The following is a 24168-nucleotide window of genomic DNA, read 5'->3' as shown; positions in this document are numbered from 1 at the left end:
AATTTTTATTTATTTATGATAGTCACACACACACAGGGAGAGAGAGAGAGAGAGGCAGAGACACAGGCAGAGGGAGAAGCAGGCTCCATGCACCGGGAGCCCGATGTGGGATTCGATCCAGGGTCTTCAGGATCGCACCCTGGGCCAAAGGCAGATGCCAAACCGCTGCACCACCCAGGGATCCCAGTCCTGGTCAGTATTTCATATGCACCTAAAGGAATAGATATTCTGTTAGGCAGAGGTTTCTATAATTGTCAATTAGGTCTATTTGGTTGGTAGTGTTGTCTTTTTTATAATTACTGATTAACTGTTTATTTACTGAGAGAAAGATGTTGAAGCCTCCTGAGTATAATTTTGTTTTTTCTTTTTTTTTAATTTTGTTTTTTTTCTATTCTCTCCCCTGTTAGTTTTATTTCCTCTGTTTTGAAGCTTATTGTTTACATTCACATTTTTTTTAAATTTTTATTTATTTATGATAGTCACACAGAGAGAGAGAGAGAGAGAGAGAGAGAGAGAGGCAGAGACACAGGCAGAGGGAGAAGCAGGCTCCATGCACCGGGAGCCCGATGTGGGATTCGATCCCGTGTCTCCAGGATCGCGCCCTGGGCCAAAGGCAGGCGCCAAACCGCTGCGCCACCCAGGGATCCCCTACATTCACATTTTTTATGTGAGATTGAGTAATTGACTATTGTAATGAAAAACCTTTTTACCCTAGGAATATTCCTTGTTTTGAAGTCTACTTTATCTGATATTATCATAGCCACTACACTGTTTTAGTAATTTCTTTTTTTTTTTTAAGATTTTATTTATTTATTCGTAGAGATGCAGAGAGAGAGAGAGAGAGGCAGAGACACAGGCAGAGGGAGAAGCAGGCTCCACGCAGAGAGCCTGACGCGGGACTCGATCCAGGGTCTCCAGATCACGCCCCAGGCTGCAGGCGGCACTAAACCGCTGCGCCACTGGGGCTACCCAGTAATTTCTTTTTTTTTAAGACTTTATTTATTCATAGAGACAGAGAGAGAGAGAGAGAGAGAGAGAAGCAGAGACACAGGCAGAGGGAGAAGCAGGCACCATGCAGAGAGCCTGATGTGGGACTTGATCCAGGGTGTCCAGGATCACACCCTGGGCTGCAGGCGGTGCTAAACCACTGTGCCACCGGGGCTGCCCTGTTTTAGTAATTTCATGATACTCCCTGTCTATTCTCTTACTTTTGACCTTTCATATATATGTATATAATACATACTAAATATGTATATGAAATATATACATAAATAACAGAGAAATATGTAGGTATTTAAAATGAGTTTCTTATAGGAGCATCCAATATTGTTTTACTCTTTCTTTAAAAAGCCAGACTGGCAATCTTTCTCTTTTTTTTTTTTTTAAGATTTTATTTATTTATTCATGAGACACACAGAGAGAGAGGCTGAGACACAGACACAGGCAGACACAGGCTCCCTGCAGGGAGTCCGATATGGGACTTGACCCTGAGACTCCAGGATCATGCCCTGAGCTGAAGACAGGCGCCCAACCGCTGAGCTACCCAGCCGTCCCATGGCAATCTCTTTTAATTGTAATCATTAGACAATTTACAATTGATGTAATTATATCAGCAGTTCTAAAACTTTAACATATGGAACTTGATCCCAGGACCAGGGGATCAGGACCTGAGCCAAAGGCAGATGCTCAACCACTGAGCCACCCAGGTGCCCCTAGGCACCATCTATCCACCCACATGCTCCAATCCAGCACCTCTTTGGTGCTAGATTGGAGTTATCAATATGAACTCATGTTACATATAGATAGATACAGAAATACAGATGTGTGCATGGACCAGCATCCACACATATATTTCTCAGCTTTGTCTGTTGAGAGGGCCTAGAAGCAGTAATGGTTCAGTATCCGTGAGTACCCGTAGCACTCAGATTCTGTTTTCTAAATACTATTCTCCAATAAAAAGAACAAAGGCTCCTTGGAGTAATGACTGATTCTAGGACTGAAGCAGAGAAAAATACAAAATGAACCTGGAAGGTATAGTGTGAGAAAGAAAGTGCTCACAAAAGAATAGTGGCATATTGAGGACATAGGAACCAATCTGAAAGAGTTCCTAGTGACCAAACCTAGAACAATTTGAGCAAGAAAATAATGGCAGTACTGGATTAAAATCCACAGAATAAAATGTATGAGTCCATACTTATATACAAAAATATGACTGAATAAGTAACAGAGGCAGAAAGAACAAATCTTCCTTAGAGAACTATTACAAATAATTTATATGTGAAGTTTAATTTCCCTCCCCATAAATATAGGTGGAATTAGTGACTTGATGCCAAAGAAAAGAATATGGAAAGTGAGAAGTGGTACCCGACATTGGAGAAATCTGCAGATACCACCTTAACCAAATGGTCCAAGTCAGTATCACCAGTGACAAGTCATGTTGATGCGATTTGCTATGATCAGGGGTTTTCAGACTTTTACCATAAAGAGCTAGATAGTAAATACCTTCAGCTTTGTAGGTCATATGATCTGTTACAACCATTCAACTCTGCTATGGGAATATAAAAGCAGCCAGACAATACAGAAAGGAATGGATTACCACATGGCTGTGTTGCAATGAAGCTTACAAAAACAGAATGTATGAAGGATTTGGCTCACAGCGTGCAGATTCTTGTTCTGAATTTGTTTTTCCTTCCTTTAAGTCATAGAATCAAAAACTCTCCAAGACTTGCACGTCTTATGGATCCAAATATGAGTGCAGAGATTACATATGAAAGTGACTGATGGACCAAAATTGTTTTGTTGTTTAGGTTTTTTTGAGACAAAGCTGTAACTTATTCTTTTAAAGTTGTAAGACCACAGTGCTCCTTTGACTTCCTACTATTTTATTGTTGAGACCTACATTTCTAATATCATGTGGTTTCACTGTCAGCCAAGATTTTCTTGTACACTGATAGTCTCAGTGAAAAAATGGAAGTGATTAGGAAAATAGAAAACAGGAATGCTGGGCAGTGTTAATATTCCATTTCTGGCTTATGGTCATGATTTTAATATGAGTCTAGTCTGCTTGTGGTTTTCTTTGACTATATCAGTTGCTTAAGATCAAGTGTAGAGTGAGAAAAGCTTGGGTTTAATTAAGGTGCTGACCTTTCAGCACATGTGAAGCAAAAGGAACTTGGAGATGAGGGTTTAAGCAAAAGAGTGGTTGTAATGAGGGCCTATACTGGGCAAGAAGGGAAGACAGAATGGGATTTGATGGTAAGGTGGTACATAGTCAATGAATGGTTTATTAGTCTATTAATTTTACACGGAGGATTATCTTTTTTTTTAAGCAACCGTTTAATCAGCTGTTTCCTTTGAGTGAAGATTCAATCAGAAATTCAATCAGACAATAGCTAAGTATCTATTTGAATCATTAAACCACGGAGTATGAATTCTTATGAGGTAATAATCTTTTTTTTTTTGGTAATAATCTTTGTAATATACACATTTCTCTGTGTGTGTAAGGAGAGGTGTCACTCAGAGCAGATTTTAGATACAGAGACTTGGAAGGCTTGGAAGGCAGGAAGATAGTTATGAGGTGAAGGGGAAATCACAGGAATATTCATCCTTCTGCTGTAATTAATGAACACCTAATACAGAAAAGGCACTATTCTAGGTGATGGGAGCATAGTTATGGAAAAGTCTCTGCCTTCATGGGGCTCTGTTCCTGTGGTTTGTGGAGATAGTGTTTACAGTTGGGGGGAAGTCTTATTCTTAGAGAGGCATTTGTATAAACCTCAAGGGTAAAAGTTTGCCTTGATAACGTCAGAGTTTTGAGGAGTTATTTTGAATGAAGGGAAAGGGTGAGAATTGATTGTGACCCGTCCATTGAATTTAGAAACACCTAGGTTCTGATCTTTATCTCTCCTTACTGGTTTGATCTTAATGAAGTTATGTAGATCCTTTACTTTCTATTTTCCCATCTCCAGACTTGAGATATGATACCCATGTTCCAAGGGCCTCTTGACATTTTAAGAAGAGGGTATCTATAAAATGTTTGACATCCCTTTGTTGTCAGGTCATTGTATTGTCTGCCTTTACCATTGTATCTGAAGTTAAGAAGATACTATTTAATTCCCAGCTGTGCTCACTTAGTATTTGAGAGACTCCAAATATTTGAATTAATCTTCCTGAGCCTTGGTTTTCTTGTCACTGAAATGACATAAAAACAGCACCTAACTTGTAGTGCTATTGCTGTTTGTCAGTGGATGTTTGAGAAGCTCTAGATACATAGGAAGAATTAAGGGTCGGGCTGTGGTCTCCCAGTCATGGTTTCAAAAATGGATTCCAGGGCAGCCCTGGTGACTCAGCTGTTTGGCGCCGCCTTCAGCCCAGGGCATAATCCTGGAGACCCAGGATTGAGTCCCACATCGGGCTCCATGCATATTCGGAATTAAAAATATGTTTCAAAAACGTTGTCAGGGTTCAATTGTACTCAGGCTGGGCTCTCACTGAGAGTACAGTAGCCACATCCCAGGTCCCTCCCACACCACCATGGCCAGATAGCACACCAAACGCAGCCTGAGTGTCTGAACACGTCTACATGGGGCTATAGGCTCAACAGTTTCCTTTGGCTTTCTGGAAGGACCAGCCCATTTACTACTGCAGCTCAGGCTGAAAATGTGAAGGCCAAGCTTGGCAACTCACTGCGGATACAGCTCATTTAGAGGCAGGTCCAAAATGCAGTAGAGCCATTTGAACAGTGGATCTCTCACAGCCAAGAAGTTCTTTTCTTAAAGGTCAGATTTCCCAGAGGTCATTTAGGCTGCATTAACCTGGCTTGGTGTTGGGGGGCGGGGGAGGGGTCTGGTGTCCTGGGGATTATGGGCGCCATGTGATGAGATGGTGGTGTCAGAGGAACAAACCACTGCAGGACATCCTGCACCAGTAATCAGTGCCACACTTAAACCAGCAGTGAGATTAGAGGTTGATAAATTTAGGTGCTAGGTGAGGGGCCCAGCAGGTATACAGGATATGTTACATTCGTAGGTGCCTAAGAAGCAGAAGAGAGATTGTGTGACAGGGTGACCAAGGGTGGGAGTGAGCATGTGGTGGACATGTCTGTGTGTATAACGGGCTGGGTGGGACTCTTGTGAAGGCCTATGCGATTGTGACCTCCAGAGTTGCGTCTGATTGTGTTCCTTTGACTAGGACGAATGGCCGTTATGTGAGTATAGGTTGTGGCCTCTGCATGTCACTGACCAGTGGCTCTTGATTATGTACTAGTTCTTCTAACCTCTCATCTCACAGCCACGTACAGCTGCAACAAAGAAATGATCTCAAGAGAGGTAATGTTTTGCACTAGCATGAAGGTTTCCAGCAAGAAAGTGCACACATCGGGCAGCCCTGGTGGCTCAGTGGTTTAGCGCTGCCTTCAGCCCAGGGCGTGATCCTGGAGAACCTGGATCGAGTCTCCATGTCGGGCTCCCTGCATGGAGCCTGCTTCTCCCTCTGCCTGTGTCTCTGCCTCTCTCTCTCTCTCATGAATAAATTTAAAAAATCTTAAAAAAAATGCACATATCAACTTAAGGTAGGAATTTTTAGAGCCCAAAGGAGTTTTTAAAGCCTTTTAAGCTTGTCTTTTGTAAAGACATTGGGGGGGGGGGGGTGCACACACTGGTGGAAGCCCTGTCTTTGGAGCCTGTGGGAGCAGCTATGGGTCCAGAACCACAGCATTACCACAGCTCTGACTGCAGGAACCCTCTGTGAACTCAGATTTAGGTTTCTGCCCCTCTCCTGTTTCCTGGTTTTGTATATGAGGTCATGATCCACTTCTCCATTCTTGCCATTCTCCAAAAGAAGGAACCCAAGGAGTAGAAAAGAGTTGATGCATTACAAAAATAATGGATGTTAAGAAATATTGCCAATGCCAAAAACAGTCAAACTTCAGGTGAATTTTCTTGTTCACAGAATTTTCTTTTTTTTAATGATATAGTTTTTTTTTTAATTTTTTTTTATTTATTTATGATAGTCACACAGAGAGAGAGAGAGAGGCAGAGACAGAAGCAGGCTCCATGCACCGGGAACCCGACGTGGGACTCGATCCCGGGTCTCCAGGATCACGCCCCGGGCCAAAGGCAGGCGCCAAACCGCTGCGCCACCCAGGGATCCCCTCACAGAATTTTTATTTGGACATGAGAACATTTGATTTTCTTTGCCTGAAGTGTATACTAGGTAGAGATCATCTTTATACGTTCCATCCCAAGTTGATGGATAGAAGTCATTGAGATAAATCTTCCTTCATGTGGCTCTTATTTTCTCTGTCTTCTCCAGATAATAGTCACATATTCAATTGGCAGATCACCTGAATTAGACAATTGGTCTTTATTTTAGATGGTGATTAAGCAAAGCAGCATAGGTTTATGTGGAATCATACATCACAGATCTCTGATATTCTGCAGAGGCCTAATAATCAACAAATAACAAACTCGTCTGCTTTGTGAAGCTTTTGGAAGTGGGACTGTAATTGGGTGTTTGAGGATAAAGATCTGTGTGAACAAGGGGAGGAATATGTTCAGGTGATCTTTAAGTTAAAATGAGTAGTACTACAGGTGTTATTTGTGGTCTGGTAGCCTGAGTTTTGTTCAGGTGTATATCCTTGTGTGGATTGTGAGAGGCAGTGTGGTATGATGTTGAAGAGGATGGGCCCTGGATATCCAATATTTGGTTTGAACCTTGGCCCTGCCACTTCCTAGCCGTATGAGCTTGGTGTATTCATACAGCATCCGTGTTCCACAGCACTCATACTTCATAGGGATATAACAAGGATAAAAATACAAAGCTCAGACAGCCCGGGTGGCTCAGCGGTTTACTGCCTGCCTTTGGCCCAAGGCCTAATCCTGGAGACCTAGGATTGAGTCCCATGTCGGGCTTCCTGCAGGGAGCCTGCTTCTCCCTCTGCCTGTGTCTCTGCCTCTCTCTATCTCTCTCTTTCTCTCAATCGGTGTCTCATGAATAAATAAATAAATAAAATATTTAAAAAAATAAAAAGCTCATGACAACAGAACTTGGAACATAGGAGTGCTCAATAAATATTAACTTGTGATTGTGGGCAGTTTTCCTTTAGGGTCCAATAGTAATGGAAATATGAAGGTAATTGATGGTTATTTGTAAGGTAAGAAAGTTATCCAGAGGCTCACCTGGTTAAAAACAAGAGTTCTTAATCATTAGTTCTTTGATTGCTCTTGTGAACTTCTACGAGTCCACAGATCATTTGAAACGGTATCCAGAAGTGTGTGTTTATTGATTATCAAAAGTGAATATGATCAAAAAAAATCAGAAATATTGATTTGGAAACAAAATGGTAATAAGAGGTACAATCTTGTATAAAGTGTTCAAGATTACAAAAATGGTTTAGTAAATCCCACATACATGAGATAAAATAACATGCAGCCAGTGAAATTATGCTTATAAAGATTCTTCCTGGGGCACCTAGCTGGCTTAGTCAGTTAAGCATCCAACTCTTGGTTTCAATTCAACTCATGATCTCAGGGTCGTGGGATGGAGCTTCATGTCAGGCTCTACACTCACCAGGGAGTCAGCTTGAGATTCTCTCTCTCTCCCTCTTCCTTTGTCCCTCCCCACTACAGGCTCTCTCTCTCTCTCTCTCTCTTGCTCTCTCTGTTAAATAAATCAATCTTTAAAAGAAAATATTCTGGGAATCCCTGGGTGGCTCAGTGGTTTAGTGCCTGCCTTTGACCCAGGGTGTGATCCTGGAGTTCCGGGATCGAGTACCATATCAGGCTCCCTGCATAGAGCCTGCTTCTCCCTCTGCCTATGTGTCTCTGTCTCTCTCTCTCTCCTCTGTGTCTTTCATGAAAAAATAAAATCTTTAAAGAAAAAAAAAAGATTCTTCATAGGAAAATATGAAGTGCTTTATATGCTTTATATGAAATCTGTCATATAAAGCAATATTCATAGCTGTGAAAAGTATTATTCCAAAGCATTTTTTAAATTATTTAAGAATCTCATTTAACACTACAAGGTTATATAAGACATCTTAGAAGGTATGTATCCAAAATGTTATTTCAATTATATATGTGTGAAGAAGACATAGGTATGTACATTTATTGAGAATCTATTGTGTGCAGAACTTTGTCTGCTTTTTACATATTCAACCTACTAATTCCATTTACCCGAATTATGTTCATTCAAGAAAAATATTGGTAGTGAAACTTTTTCATTTATACTGATGATATTATTTAAGGATTGTCCAAGAAATGGTAGGTGAAATTTATTTCAATAACATTGTTTTTCCAATTCAGAGTTAGAATTCACAGTTTATAAGTGGAAAGATTCTCCCTAATTTTACTTCAAAATTATAATTTTACTTCAAAAATATTTTGGATAATATTGGTGCTATATTTTCAGGTAGGAATTATATCTCACCATTGCAAGAGAATCCAGTAACCTAAACAATTAATGAATAAGAAAGATAAAATTACCCATAGTCTGTTGTTACCATGTCCTTCTCCTTCCCCACTCCCCACAGCATTAATCACCAATTATATTTTGATATAGATTTTTCCAGTTTTTATCTATAAGCATATATTTGTGGTCTTGATTCTGTAATATAAAATAACCTTATTTGATGATATAAAATGACAAAGGATTTCCAACTCTTAATTTATGAAAGAAATCCATGGGTTTCATTATGTCTCTGTGCATGTGAAGGCTCTTTATTTCTTGAAAAACCTTTCTCAATATTTTCACCTCGTAGGAGCATAGATTTGTCAGTGAAAATCAATTACCAGAAAATGTGGTTATCAGCTAACATAGCATTTTTAAATCAATTTTTTAGGGGTGCCTGGGTGGTATAGTTGGTTGGGTATTGGATTCTTAGTTTTGGCTTAGTTCGTGATCTCAGGATCATGGGATCCAGCCCTGCGTCAGGCTCTAATTTTTTTCCTCAACTGATGTTTAGATGCAGAATGAGACTAATAGGATGTTGATTTGGCAGTTGTCTGGAACACATTGTGCTAAATGTCAAGATAAAGCCTTCTTGGGGTCAAGAAGGCTTTAGAGTACTCAGAGCTTTTTTTCTAAGCTCAAGAAGAGAATTTTTTTTTTTTTAATTTATTTATGATAGTCACAGAGAGAGAGAGAGAGAGAGGCAGAGACACAGGCAGTGGGAGAAGCAGGCTCCATGCACCGGGAGCCCGATGTGGGATTCGATCCCGGGTCTCCAGGATCGCGCCCTGGGCCAAAGGCAGGCGCCAAACCGCTGCACCACCCAGGGATCCCAGAGAATGTTTTAAAACTAAATGAAGTCTCTACTTTTTGGAGAATAGCTTCTTCTAACATATACATTTGTATACGTATAAATTTTTAAGTTAACATATGGCCACTGTTAAAATAATTATGAAATATATTTTAAAAAAACAACCAAGATTACACCTATTAAAAAAATCATGGTAGGGATCCCTGGGTGGCACAGCGGTTTGGCGCGTGCCTTTGGCCCAGGGCGCGATCCTGGAGACCCGGAATCGAATCCCACATCGGGCTCCCGGTGCATGAAGCCTACTTCTCCCTCTGCCTGTGTCTCTGCCTCTCTCTCTCTCTCTGTGACTATCATAAATAAATAAAAATTTTTAAAAATCTGAAAAAAATCATGGTAACATAGGATTATATAACGTAACAAAATGTATAAATTACCAGACCTTTCAATCTATTGATATCCTATTCCCTGTCCCCCAGTGTCTATCTTTTTAATGACCTTATCATGTTGTGCAATTTTTTAAAAAAGATATTACTCATTCATTAATGAGAGACACACAGAGAGAGGCAGAGACATAGGCTGAGGGAGAAGCAGGCTCCCTGCAAGAAGCCCGATGTGGAACTCGATCCTGGACCACAGGATCACACCCTGAGCCAAAGGCAGATGTTCAACCACTGAGCCATCCAGGTGTCCCAGCTTCTATTTTTTTTTTTAAGATTTTATTTATTTATTCATGAGAGACACAGAGAAGCAGAAATATAGGCAGAGGGAAAGGTAGGCCTGCTGCAGGTAGGCTGATGCAGGACTCCATCCTGGGACTCTGGGATCATGACCTGGCCAATGGCAGATGTTCAACCACTGAGCCACCCAGGGGCCAGCTGTGCTCCTATTTTTTTAATCTTTTTTTTTTTTTAAGACTTTATTTATTCATGAGAGACACACACAGAGAGAGGCAGAGACACAGGCAGAGGGAGAAGCAGGCTCCATGCAGGGAGCCCGACGTGGGACTCGATCCCAGGTCTCCAGGATCAGGCCCTGGGCTAAAGGCGGCACTAAACCGCTGAGCCACCCGGGCTGCCCTTACCTTATTTTTCTATTGATAGTATATCTGTAATATTTTCCATGTCCTTAAACATGTTTTCCTATTTAGCATTTAGTGGCCACTCTCTATTCTGTTGCCTGTATATTTAGTATTTAAGTAGTCAGCTTGGCTGGACTCAAAATACAGAACCTGGGCCTAGGCAATTCCTTGTGTTCATTTCCCACATATTGACCAACTTCAGTGGACCCTGTGGCCATTAAAGAACCTGTAGTTTATATGATGAGGCCTCTTTCAGCCTTGGAAGGTGGGAATTAAGGCAGGTGGATCCACTCATGGAAAGACTGAGCTTAAAAAAAAAAAAAATACTAAGCAGTCCAATCTTAGGACTAGATCAGCCTTCCCAACATGGGAGCTTGTCTAGGAGAGCTCCTGCTCCTGTGTTTGGATCTGGCGTCAGTACCAGAAGTGACTTATTCTACACAACGACCTTTGTGTAGTCTGGTATCCTGGGACTTGGCAGAGACCATAGATCCATCTTCTACTTTTCCCTAAATTGTGTGTACAGTAGTGGGGGCTAATTTTAGAAGAAGGATGGGGGAACAAAAAGATTTTATTAAATTAAATCATATTAGGAACACTAACACTTTTTTTTCTTTTCTCAGCTCTGGATTCTCTAGAATTTGAAATTTTTTTCAGTGGAAGAACACCAAGGAGCATTGATCCGGTCTTACATTTCTAAAACCATGACCTGTGTAAGTTGATTATTTTGATTATTCATGTCTTCCTGCGATATTATGATTTTAATCTATGTGGGTTTTTTGATTAATTAACCCAAAGCTTCCTACTTAAGAGGGTCACATTCAGTTATCTGCTCTACAGTGTGTCCTAAAATAAAAAAAAAAAAGTGATACCAAATAGCTCAGTTTCCTTCTAATAGGTGTTTTGCTATCCAGTTTTTGTATTTATTATCCAATTTACTCAATCCATTTCTATGCTTATTCTTCAATCAAAGGCTATGATGAAGCAGTAAAAGAATAAAGTCCCATAAACAAAATATTTGAGTTTCCTTTATAGGTCTCTGACTTGATGAATTAGAGGTGTTGGTCCCATTTAATTACCACAGGTAGACTTTAAAATTCTCCATAGACCTGAATTTTCTAAGCAGATGAGATGGATATTGGTATCAATTGGTCTCAGTCTTAGCATGTGATGGTATCTCTTCTTGAACATGTAGAATGCTTGGAAACATTTGGGTCATGCATCTTTTTAAGGAATTCTTGAGAGACAAATATATTATTTTGTGATTGAATCTGATCTGTTGAATTTGGATGACATCTATTTAATTAAGGCTCATCCTTCAGCATACAGTTAAGAACAAGGAAAATATTGATTAACTGACAGAAGATGACAATGGATGAGAATATTATTCTAAGGAGGATAAATATGTTGATTTCTAGAATTGATGAAGACCTTTGAAATTTTGTCCAACCAAGTATATAAATGTCAGGGATGGATTAAGTCTGAGATATCTATAATAAAATGGATTGGGACACAGCCATAATTTATTTGTCAAAACAAAGAAAAATGCTTAAATGATATGTTCTGACAAAGGATGAATTCAATGCTTATAGAAATGTTAAACTGGGGGGCAGCCCCAGTGGCGTAGCAGTTTAGCTCCGCCTGCAGCCCAGGGCGTGATCCTGGAGACCTGGGATTGAGTCCCACATCCGGCTCCCTGCATGGTGCCTGCTTCTCCCTCTGCCTGTGTCTCTGCCTCTCCCTCTAGCTGTGTCTCTATGAATAAATAATAAATAAAATCTTAAAAAAAAAAAGAAAAGAAAAGCCCTTTATTAAAAAAAAAAAAAGAGAGAGAAAGAAAGAAATGTTAAACTGGGAAGCTTGGGTGGCTCTGGTTAAGTGTCTGCCTTCGGCTGCCTTTGGCTCAGGGCGTGATCCTGGAGTCCCAGGGTTGAGTCCCACATCAGGCTCCCTGCATGGAGCCTGCTTCTCCCTCTGCCTGTGTCTCTGTCTCTCTCTCCCTGTCTCTTGTGAATAAATAAAATCTTAAAAAAAAGAAAGAAAAAAATGTCAAACTTTTTTCAAAAGCTTTTATTTAATACAGAAATTTTTATGTTCAGTATGAGAGGGAAATCCCATCTTTGTTTAAAGGGAAAGTAATTTAGAACCTCATTTTTTAAAAAGATTTATTTATTTATTTTATTTATTTATTTATTCATTCATTCATTCATTCATTCATTCATTCATTCATGATAGACCCAGAGATTGAGAGAGAGGCAGAGACACAGAAGGAGGGAGAAGCGGGCTCCATGCCGGGAGCCCGATGTGGGACTCGATCCCGGGACTCCAGGATTGCGCCCTGGGCCAAAGGCAGGCGCCAAACCTCTGAGCCACCCAGGGATCCCCCTAATTTTTTTTTTTGAGAATTTATATCTCATGCAACTAGCTGACTATGTGATTGTGCATTATACTTTATTGACTAGGAAAAAAACTTTAATTTTATCCATTCCCTAGTAGGTCTGAGTTTTTGTTTTGTTTTGTTTTTTGTTTTTTAAGATTTTATTTAGTTATTCATGGGAGACAAAGAGAGAGAGAGAGAGAAAAGCAGAGAGAGAAGCAGGCTCCATGCAGGGAGCCTCACATGGGACTCGATCCTGGGTCTCCAGGATCATGCCCTGGGCTGAAGATGACGCTAAACCACTGAGCCACCTGGGCTGCCCCAGGTCTGAGTTTTGTGATAGCCCATAACTTACAAAGATTTGTCTGTAGCAATAGGATTCTGCAGGAATATGTAGACACTCAGCTTTGAGTTTCTAGTCCTCTTGTACTATATCACTCCTTTTTTTTTTTAAAGATTTTATTTATTTATTCATAAACACAGAGAGAGAGGGGCAGAGAACAGACAGAGGGAGAAGCAGGCTCCATGCAGGGAGCCCGACATGGGACTTGATCCCAGATCTCCAGGATCACACCCCAGGCTGCAGGCAGTGCCAAACCGCTGCGCCACCGGGACTGCCCTCACTCCTTTTCTTTAATTCAGTCCTGTAATCTCCTGTTTTTACCATCTTGAAAATGTTTTTTTCAATTTCATACTACATGGGTTTGCAGTTTCAGGAATTAGTGACATTCAGGGATGTGGCCATAGACTTCTCTCGGCAGGAGTGGGACTACCTGAACCCTATTCAGAGGGACTTATTCAGTACAAGTCCCTCTGAATGATGTTAGAGTGATGTTAGAGAACTATAGAAACTTGGTCTCACTGGGTAAGTTCATTTGCAATGAGAAATTTAGAATGTGCTTTGTTGTGTGTTAACCTTCAACACAGTGAATTTCAAGATGTAAGCTGAATTTTCTTTCTTTTGTTGTTCCCAGAGGAAGGCTTGAAAGCCTGTCAGTTTGTCACTGCCTCTGCCATTTACCATGGTCATTTTCTCTTTTAGTGATATGCACGTCTCCCTCTGGCTCTTCCTGTCTTTGCTTCTCCTTCTTACTTCCCAGGGGGCTAGACAAAAGTTCCTTCTATTTATTCTATATATAGCTATTGTCCAAGAAACCTGGTTTTCCATTGTGTTCAGGCTGAATATTGCTGTGGATTTGCTGTGTCCCTCTGATCCACCTGCCAAGCAATCGTTAGATGTAGATTTGTGATTGGCTGTGGCTCTATAACTTTCATATTGGTGGGCTGGATAAACAATATTCATTTAAAACGGAAGAGTACACATTTAACTTCCTGCAACTAATTTTATATGATTTATGGTTGAAAGTTACAATTCATGAGCTTGACATTTACAATTGAATGAATATTTTGTAAGTGAATCAGGATGCTTCTCATTTTCCTCTTAAGGAAATAGAATAATTATAACTGGTATTATGTCCCAATTATGACACTCTTCCTGGGAGGAGGTGGGGGGAGGGATGGATATATTATACAATATGTATATATAATATACATATAATATGAATATATGTATTCATACAAACTTAATCATAAAATAATCATGCAATAATAGTATTATCATACACACTTTACTTGCCAACATTGTGGAGCAGTGTGTTGAAATGGCTTCCTCAAAGTTACAAGGTTGATATTAGAGGAGAAAGATTTTGTGCACAGGCCCTTAGCTCCAGTGAATGTTCTCAAACATTGTTAACCTTTTCAATCACTTTGTTAAATATTCTCTTAAGAGAAAGAAACTCAAAAAAAAAAAAAGAAAAAAAAAGAAAAAAAGAAAAAGAGAGAGAGAGAGAAAGAAACTCATCTATATGAGTTTAAATTAAAATAAAATTTGATCATACCTGCCTGATTCCTTAGATCATCTCATCCTTCTATTATCTGAAGTGTGTATCAGTAACATTTAACTTTGATTTCATTACAAAGTTAAGCAAAACTAAAGATTTTGTGAGTTCTGTTTTTATTTCTATACCATGTGGCATTTTTTTTCTTGTAAGCAGGACATTCCATTTCTAAGCCAGCTGTGGTTGACTTATTGGAGCAAGGTAAAGCACCCTGGATGATTTTGAGGGAAGAAATACAAAGACAGTATACAGGTAAGGAAGGCAAGGAAGGCAAAGGGAAGCCATCAGGACTGGTAGCAGCCTATGTGGTAAGAGGGAGAGCACATCTCTATGTTGTTTGTAAGGCCCTCCAAGGCACCAAGACTTGAGGAGCATGGGCTTGTGACCTCGGGAGGAAATGAAGGTCTCAACAGGAGCTATAGGAGAAACTTCAACTTTACTCCATTTGCCCATCACCTATTTCTCTTATATTTCAAACCCCTTTCCAGTGACAGGGAATCTCATTTTTCATTAGCACAATATTTTACCTATATGTTGGATTCATCTGGCTCTCCAGTTCCCCTTTTGCATACACACATGTATATCAATGCAATGATAATAAAACTTATAAGTTCCTGCTCTCGTGGAATTTACATTGTACTAGAGTAAGGATAAACAGGAAAATACTTAATATTAGGCAATGGAATGAGCTTTGGTGGAAAGTAAGCAGAAATTGGGCCATTTTAGATAAGGTGGTTGCAGATGACTTTACTAAGGTGGTAACATTTCAGAGGAGACATGATATAAAAGAATATTCCAACCTAAATGAACAGCTAGGAAGGCTCAGGAGATGCCTGGGTGTGTGTGTGTGTGTGTGTGTGTGTGTGTGTGTGTGTGTAGACTGGAGGGAGGGGGCCAGAGAGAGCTTTGTGAGTTTGCAGAGGACCATCAGAGACCAGAATAGAAGGCCTAAGGGGTGAGTAATAAGTAATGAAGCTACACTGTTAGTTGGATTCAGATCATATGAGGTTTTATTAGATTTGAATTGCTATGAATAATAAATATTAGAATCCATTATATAATGTCTTTAAATTTTTAATTTTAAACCATTTTTTTAAAATGTTAGCCAAATATGGAGAACCACATTAAACAAATGTCTAGCTCAATGAGTTAAATGCAGTAAACATCCATGTCACTATATCCATGTCAGGAAATAAAACTTTTTTTTTTCTTAATTTCTTATATGAAATAATTTTAAGTCACAGAAAGATTGTAATAATGATACAAAAGATTCTTTTATACCTTTAAGCTGGCCTTTCCAAACGAGGAAAGTTTTTCTAGTCCACACTGAAGTTTTTAACTTGTCCACACCCCATCACTTAGCAAGGGGATACACCACTCCCCTTGCTAAGTGTAGCCACTCTTCCCACTCTTCTGATTTTAATGGAAATCAGTTCCTTCCCTTTTTTCTCCCTCCAATTTCTTTACATGCTTTTAAAATCTTCTTTAATCTTTAAGTTTCCTCTTTATCTTTTGTTCCTAGCCATTTATTTTCTGAAGGAACATCTTCCATTCTGTTATGCTGATGCCATTTTGAGATTTACTTAGACATGTTCTCTCACCTCTCTATATCCTCTAAATAAGTAGTGGGATCAAGAGGCATAATGAGATTTAGATTATATTATATATAACATATATTATATATACAGTATATATTTTGGCAAGACAGCTTCCTGGACAGTCTTGTATACATAATATGTTGGCAGTATTGAATGCTGGCTCCCCATATATCAAACAGAACCGAACTTATTGCTTACTGTGCTAAAGGAAAACACTACCTCTAAAGAGCTTTGGTAGTGTCTCAGAGGAGGAAAGGGAAGGATGGATCTTACTTAACATTTGGAAGTTTGGTTTAATGACAGTCTTTCAATGTGATTAGGATTAGGTGTAGATAAAGATACAACAAGGGAAAATTCCATGGAAATTAGGTAAGAATTTTGAGGCTTACAGGATATCCGGTGATCCAACCCCTTAAGTGTCTTGCCTTCAGCTCAGGTCATTATCCCAGGGTCTTGAGATTAAGCCCCATGTCGGACTCCCTGCTCAGCAGGGAGTCTGCTTCTCCCTCTCTCTCTCCCTCTGTCCCTCCCCATACTCGTGCTTTCTCTCTCTCTCTCTCTCTATCTTCCCCCCCAAATAAATAAAATCTTGGGGTGCCTGGGTGGTTCAGTCAGTTAAGCATCTGCCTTCAGCTCAAGTCATGATCCCAGAATCCTGGGATGGAGCCCCACATTGGGCTCCCTACTTGGCAAGGAGTCTGCTTCTCCCTCTCCCTCTGCTGCTCTCCCTTGCTTGTGTTTGCTCTCTCTCTCTCTCTCTCAAATAAATAAAAATATTTAAAGATTAGATAGATAGATAGATAGATAGATAGATAGATAGATAGATAGATAGAAGGAATCTTTTTTTTTTAAAAAGGGAAAAAAAGGATTTTGAGGCTCAGGATTCAAAGAATCCTAGAACACAAATTCTGTTGATGTTTTCATCGAAGCGTTGATGGATCTTTCAAGAACTTCTTGTAATGAACAATCAAGCCAATTGCCTGTATAAGAAACTCCAGGAAAGTAAAACTGCACTGTGAGAACAGTGGGATAGTTACAGTATGCTAATGTAGTAGACAGGAAGGTACATTGAATGACTGGTAGTTCCAGTTGCCTGTGTCTAGGCTGAGCTTCTCACAAGCACCCTGAAAAGTATGCCTAGAGAATCCTTACATCAGACCTAACCATCTGTGGAGCAGCCCACTTTTTAAGTCTGGGTAGTGTCTTAGAACTAAGACATGAAAGTGACTGCTGGACCCCACCCAAGGGCAAGGACTGGTTGCCAGGAGGACCAACCATATGATTGGACAGTTTCAGTCCTACCCTCAACCTCTCAGGAGGGGAGATGAGCTAGAGGTGGAATCGTCCAATGGCCAATGACTTAGTCAATCATGACTATGCAATAAAACCTCCAATAAAAACCCAGAAGAACTGGTTCTTTCAGGTTGGTAAATAAGTGTAGATACCGGGAGAGTGACACACCGGGAGAGGGCATGGAAGCTCTAGACACTTTCCCCATATCTTGCCCTATGTATTTCTTCATGTGGCTATTGATTCCTATCCTTTATCATATCCTTTAATAAATTAATAAACATAAGTACCCGTTTCCCTGAGTTCTATGAGCCACTCTAGCAAATTAAAAGAACCTAAGGAGGAGGTCATTGGACCCTCCAATTTGTAGCTGGTAAGAAGCACAGGTAACAGCCTGGGACTTGTGATTGGTGTCTGAGATGGGGGTGGGTGGAAAGCCATCTTAAGGGACTAGCCCTTAATCTGTAGAATCTGATGCTATTTCCAGGTAGATTGTGTCAGAATTGAGTTGAATTCTCAGACACCCTGCTGGTGTCAGAGAATTGCTTGGTGTTGGTGGGGGTGAGGGGATCCCCACCGCCTTGTTGGAATTGTGTCTGGGAAAGTAAAAGCGTTGGTGTTACTAAAACTATATATTGGCACCAGCTCTTATCTCATATGCTTCTACACATATGTTAACAGATACTTATATCTTAATGAGAGAAAATGTTAGTTGAAGGACGCATTGGGCTCAGTTTAGTTTTAGTGAGTTAAGCACAGGGCCATTCCAATATGCTTCTATGCATAAGTTTACAAACACCAACATTTTAATGAAGAGATTACTTGCAAAAGACCCACAACTACATATAAGTTAATATCCTTACAGCATTGTGAAAACCCTTGGGTGATGTCAGCAAAGGGTTAACAAAACACTTTCCCATTCTGCATGAGGATCTGGTCCTACATTAATTCTGCTTCCCTAAAAACAGATGAACTGGAATGTGTCAACTATGTTTATATGTCTCATTATTTATGGTAAAATCCACCCAGGTTGCTGAATTTCACCTGGCTAGACTGAAAGGACACCATATTCCCGGTTTCTCTAAAGACAGTATTACCAGAATGCACCCCCTCTCCCCCGCCGTAGGGTTTTACCAGCTTGTGTTTCCACTAGCAGTGTATGAGAGTATCTCAAAGACAGTGAACATACCTATTGCTCAGATCATAAATAAATACTCTTGAATAAAAACTCAACAACCGAATGTATTATTATACTTTTCATTTTTTACAAATATGGTAGGTGAGAAATGGTATCCTGTTTCAATATGCATTTTCACTATGAATGAGTGAAAAATGTTTTAAAATGTTTAAGAGAAAAAAAAAAATGTTTAAGAGCCATTTCTCTCTATTCCATGAGTTATTGGGTTTGTGTCTCTCCCCCATCTTTCTATCTGGCATTTAATCCTTTGTCCCTCAAATTTTAAGAGTGTTTTTATATATTAGGAGTATTAGCCCTTTGTCTGAAGTGTATGTTGCAAATATGTTCTCCCAGTTTTTCAATTTTTTTTAATTTTGATTATGGCAGTTTATTTTTTAATATAGTCAAATTCATCAGTCTTATTATCTCTGAATTTCGTGTCTTGGTTAGAAGCTATCTCATAAATATACAGCTTTTCTTCTACCACTTGTACAATTTTATTTTTTACATTTAAAATCCCTAATCCGGGATCCCTGGGTGGCGCAGCGGTTTAGCGCCTGCCTTTGGCCCAGGGCGCGATCCTCGAGACCCGGGATCAAATCCCACATCGGGCTCCCGGTGCATGGAGCCTGCTTCTCCCTCTGCCTATGTCTCTGCCTCTCTCTCTCTCTCTCTCTGTGACTATCATAAGTAAATAAAAATGAAAAAAAAAAGAACTTCTTTTAAAAAAAAATAAAAATAAAAAAAATAAAATCCCTAATCCATTTGGAGTTCATTCTTGTGTATAAAATAAGGTATGGATCTAAAGAAATCTTTTTCCAGATGGCTACCCCAGTTGTCCCAATATCATTCATTTAAACATCCGTCTTTGCTCCCTTCATTTGAAATAACTCCTTCATCATATAATAAATTTCCATATATTCTGGGGTCTATTTCTGGGCTTTCTTTTCTGTTCTACTGTTTTATTTGTGTATCCATGCACCACTACCACCTTGCTTTTACTGTGGTTACGGTGTAGCACATTTTAATATTTGTTAGGGCTAGTCCCCCCCCCCCATTTAGGTTTTCAGTGTTTTCTGCCTGTTTTTGAATGTTTGTTTTTCCACGTGAACTCGATTATTAAATTTTCTAACTCCATAAAAAGCTTGTTGGTATCTTATTTGAATTGCACTAAATTTACAAATTAAGAAGAATTGTGATCTTATAGATCCAATCCACTCTCTCTCAAATAAATAAATCTTTAAAAAATAAAGTGAGCAAGTCAGTGTTTTTAATGTAATCACAAGTTTGTGTAACCATCACCAATATGTAATTCCATCACTCCAAAAAGAAATATGATAACCATTAGCAGTCACTCTCTATACCCTACTCTTAGCTTCTGCTAACCACTAATCTACTTTCTGTCTATAGATTTGAATGTCAGGAGTATTTATCTATATGGAATTATACAACACCTGGCCTTTTGCGAATGACTTCTTTGCTAGTGTTTTATATGTTTTCTCTTGATATTTATAAATTTTGGTCCATATTTTCAAGAGAAAACTTTCTAATTCTCTTATAATTTTTATGAAAAAATATTAATATCTAAACCTGTTAAGTTTTCATTCATTTTCTTTTTTCTTTTTCTTTTTTTTTTTAAAGATTTTATTGGGCAGCCCGGGTGGCTCAGTGGTTTAGCACCACCTTCAGCCCAAGGGTGTGATCCTGGAGACTCAGGATCATGTCCCACGTCGGCTCCCTGCATGAAACCTGCTTCTCCCTCTGCCTGTGTCTCTGCTCTCTCTCTCTCTCTTTCTGTCTCTCATGAATAAATAAATAAAGTCTAAAAAATATTTAAAAAATAAAGATTTTATTTATTTATTCATGAGAGACAGAGAGTGGCAGAGACACAGGCAGAGGAAGAAGCAGGCTCCCCGCAGGGAGCCCATTGTGGGACTTGATTGCTGGACTCTGGGATCATGCCCTGAGCTGAGGGCACATGCTCAACTGCTGAGCCACCCAGGCGTCCCTTTATAAATTTTTTCTACTTCTTTAACTACATTAGATATAAATCGATGCAGACATTAAAATTTGGTTCAAAATAATTTCTATTTGGAAATTTAGAAAATACTGCCTTAGATTGACTGTTTTCTTTCTCCCAGTTTTTTGTTTTGAAAAATTATCAAGCCAAATGAGAATATTAAAAATATATATTTAGTTAATTACCCTTCACATAGATTTAACTTTGGTTATTAACATTTTACCTTTTCTCTCTGTATATGCACCTTTCTTCTTGGCTCACTTGATGGTAAGTAGTAGTTAATCACCTCTCAACCACTTCTGTTTGTCTCTCCTAAGAATAAAGACTTTCTTCTATATAGTCACACTATTATTATCATAGCAATTCAGCCTTAACCATCTAATATAGAATCCATTTTTAAGTTTTTGAAATTTTTCCAAAAAATACCATTTGTAAAATTTACTTCTAGAATCCATTCCAGATTCATACACTGCATTTAGGTGTTAGGCTTTTTATCTTACTGTTATTCTACTTTTTTTTTCCCACTTCAAGTTTGATTATTTTATAGCATCTAGTTTAGTTTTCTTGTGGAATGTCTGTGTTCTAGGCTTCATGTTTTCTTCTTATAATTAGAATAAGGTTAAACATTTTTGCCCAGAATACTACAGAGGTAGTGTGTAATTATTATTTTTTTTAGTAAACTTTATTTTTTTTTAAAGATTTAGGGCAGCCCCGATGGCGCAGCGGTTTAGCGCTGCCTGCAGCCCAGGGCGTGATCCTGGAGACCCTGGATCGAGTCCCACGTCAGGCTCTCTGTATGATGCCTGCTTCTCCCTCTGCCTGTGTCTCTGCCTCTCTCTCTCTCTCTCTCTCTCTGTCTCTATGAATAAATAAATAAAATCTTAAAAAAATAAAGATTTATTTATTTATTCATGAGAAACACAGAGAGAGAGAGAGGCACAGGCACAGGCAGAGGGAGAAGCAGGCTCCATGCAGGGAGCCTGATGCGGGACTCAATCCTGGATCTCCAGGATCACACCCTGTGCTGAAGGCAGCGCTAAACCGCTGAGCCACCGGAGCTGCCCATAGTAAACTTTATTTTGTAATGATTACGGATTTACAGAAAATTACTAAGATAGTAGAGACTTACTGTATAGACCTCTCCTGATTTCTACTATCATTAAGATGCATTTGTCGAAACTAAGAAAATGACATTGGTATTAACTAAATTCTAGGCTCCATTTGTATATTTCACCAATTTTTCCATTAATGTCATCTTTCTGTTCCAGGATCCTTCCATTCAGGGTACCACATTGCATTAATTTGTCACATCTCCTGGTTTTTCCTGGTTTTTCAGTTTTTCGATCTTTTCTTGTTTTTCAGGGATTTGACTCTCTTGACAGACCCTACCAGGTATCCTTCGGAATATCCCTTAACCTGAGTCTGTTGTTTTTCTCATATGAGACTAGAGATAGGGATGTTTAGGAAGACTGCAAAGGAAGTGAGATGTCCTTTTCATCACATGATATGAGGGGTACATGATATCCATGGGAATTGACTGGTGATGTTAACTTTTCTCCACTTCAAAGTTACTATTTTTCCTTTTCCATATTCCACTCTTTAGAAGTAGCTCACTAAGGGTAGCTCACCCTGGAGGTAGGGGTGCAGGATTGGAAATTAAGCTTCTGTAAGGATAGGAAATCTATATATTTTATCTGGAATTCTGTATAAAAGATTTGTCTCTTTCCCCTTATTTCAGTGTGGACTCATTTATTTTGCACTTTGAGTTCTAATTAAATGTTACGTTCTTCCTTTTGTTTTGGACATTGATGGCTCTTTTAGTTTGGTTCCTATGACCATTAATATCTCCATCCTTTTGGGGGTTTTTGAGGATTTCTTTCCTGATACTATTTTCACATTCATTTTGTTTTTTCCCCTTCCCTGGTCCTAGAATTGGCCATCTCTCTTAAGATCCCTGGTTCATTTTATTGAAAAGTAGTATTTAGGGGCACCTGGGTGGCTCAGTCAGTAAAGCATCTGCCTTTGGCTCCAGTTGTGATGCTAGGGCCCTAGGATCCTGCCCCACATCAGGTTCCCTGCTTAGTGGGGAGTCTGCTTCTCCCTCTCTCTCTGCTGCTCCCCTTGCTTGTGCTCTCTCTCTGTCAAATAAATAAATAAAAACTTTTTTTAAAAAAAGGAAAATCGTATCTAGAAACCAAGATCGGGATGCTAGGTGTACTCGTTGCTGCTGGTATGCCAATGCTTCTCTATATGACCTGACTAAGCAATAATGTATGCATATTCACCCATGCCATATAGCTGTGTTTTATTATCTATCTGTCTATGTCTACATTAAGCTAAACATGAGTTCATATGATGAACTCCAACTCCCATCTAGTATTTCACAATGCATTCTAGCCTTCTTGTCTTGTTTATCTGTTACTTTTGTCTCTAACAGTGAGAAAACTGGCTACCACCATCCATTATCCATCCCTGTAAGAAACAAATTTACTAACTTGGTAGTGCTTATGTGCAGTTCCTTTTGGCTTTACTTTTCAGTCAAAACGTGGTGGTTTTTGTTGTTGTTGTTGTTGTTTAAGATTTTATTTATTTATTCATGAGAGACACAGAGACAGAGACACAGGCAGAGAGAGAAAGAAGCAGGCCCCATGCAGGAAGCCTGACATGGGACTCGATCCCGGGTCTCCAGGATCACGCCCTGGGCCGAAGGTGGCGCTAAACTGCTGAGCCACCCAGGCTGCCCCAAAACATTGTTTTTTAATGTTTGTAATTATTATATCACGGGACACAGTTCATGTAGTGTATTGATCAACTATAAGCACTTCTTAAACTCCCAATATATGTTGATAATTGGTTGTTTTTGTAATATTGATTTCTAGCATAACTTGCGATCAGTCAACATAATCTGTATGATTTTGATCCTTTGAAATATGTCAAGACTTGCTTAGTAGCCCAGTTTATGGCCTGTTTTTATAAGTAATCTGTCTGTGACTGAAAAGGAACTGAACTCTGCAATATTTGGCTTATAGCCATGAAGTTCTAGATCTTTATTTATTAAATGTTCCACTCAATCTTTGGATTGTGTCGATATTTGGTTTATTTCATGCTGTGTTAATAGTTGAACACAAAATTAATAATCCTTATTAAGCAGTCCTCCATATACATTATAAAAAATTAGAAAATAGAGACAAAATTTTTTTCAAAACATTAAAATACCTTATTCCTACCACTGTAACACCTTAGTGGATATAATACACACATGCATATATATGCTTTTCTTTTTACCAAAGGGACACCATATTCTTACTGTTTTGTGACCTGATTTCTTCTTCTTTTTTTTTTTAAGATTTATTTACTTATTCATGAGAGACACAGACTGAGAGAGAGAGGCAAAGACACAGGTAGAGGGAGGAACAGGCTCCCCAGAGGGAGCCCGATGCAGGACCCAATCCCAGATTCCAGAACCATGTC

The 24168-nt window shown here is 39.3% G+C and overlaps 1 protein-coding gene across 1 annotated transcript in view; it reads left to right on the top strand.

Moving 5' to 3' along the window:
* The window catches only part of LOC100686288 (zinc finger protein 573), a 45406-nt gene that overhangs the window by 14978 nt on the left and 6260 nt on the right, over nt 1-24168 (top strand). The window contains 2 exon segments of the mRNA XM_038529187.1: nt 10961-11050; nt 14769-14864. Of these exon segments, the coding sequence (XP_038385115.1) occupies nt 14828-14864 (37 nt within the window). The 5' untranslated portion in view covers nt 10961-11050; nt 14769-14827.

Source organism: Canis lupus, chromosome 1 (genome assembly GCF_011100685.1).
Source record: "Canis lupus familiaris isolate Mischka breed German Shepherd chromosome 1, alternate assembly UU_Cfam_GSD_1.0, whole genome shotgun sequence".
Taxonomy (NCBI): domain Eukaryota; kingdom Metazoa; phylum Chordata; class Mammalia; order Carnivora; family Canidae; genus Canis; species Canis lupus.
The sequence above is the reverse complement of the archived record's forward strand: the minus strand, read 5'-3'. Positions and strand labels throughout refer to the sequence as shown.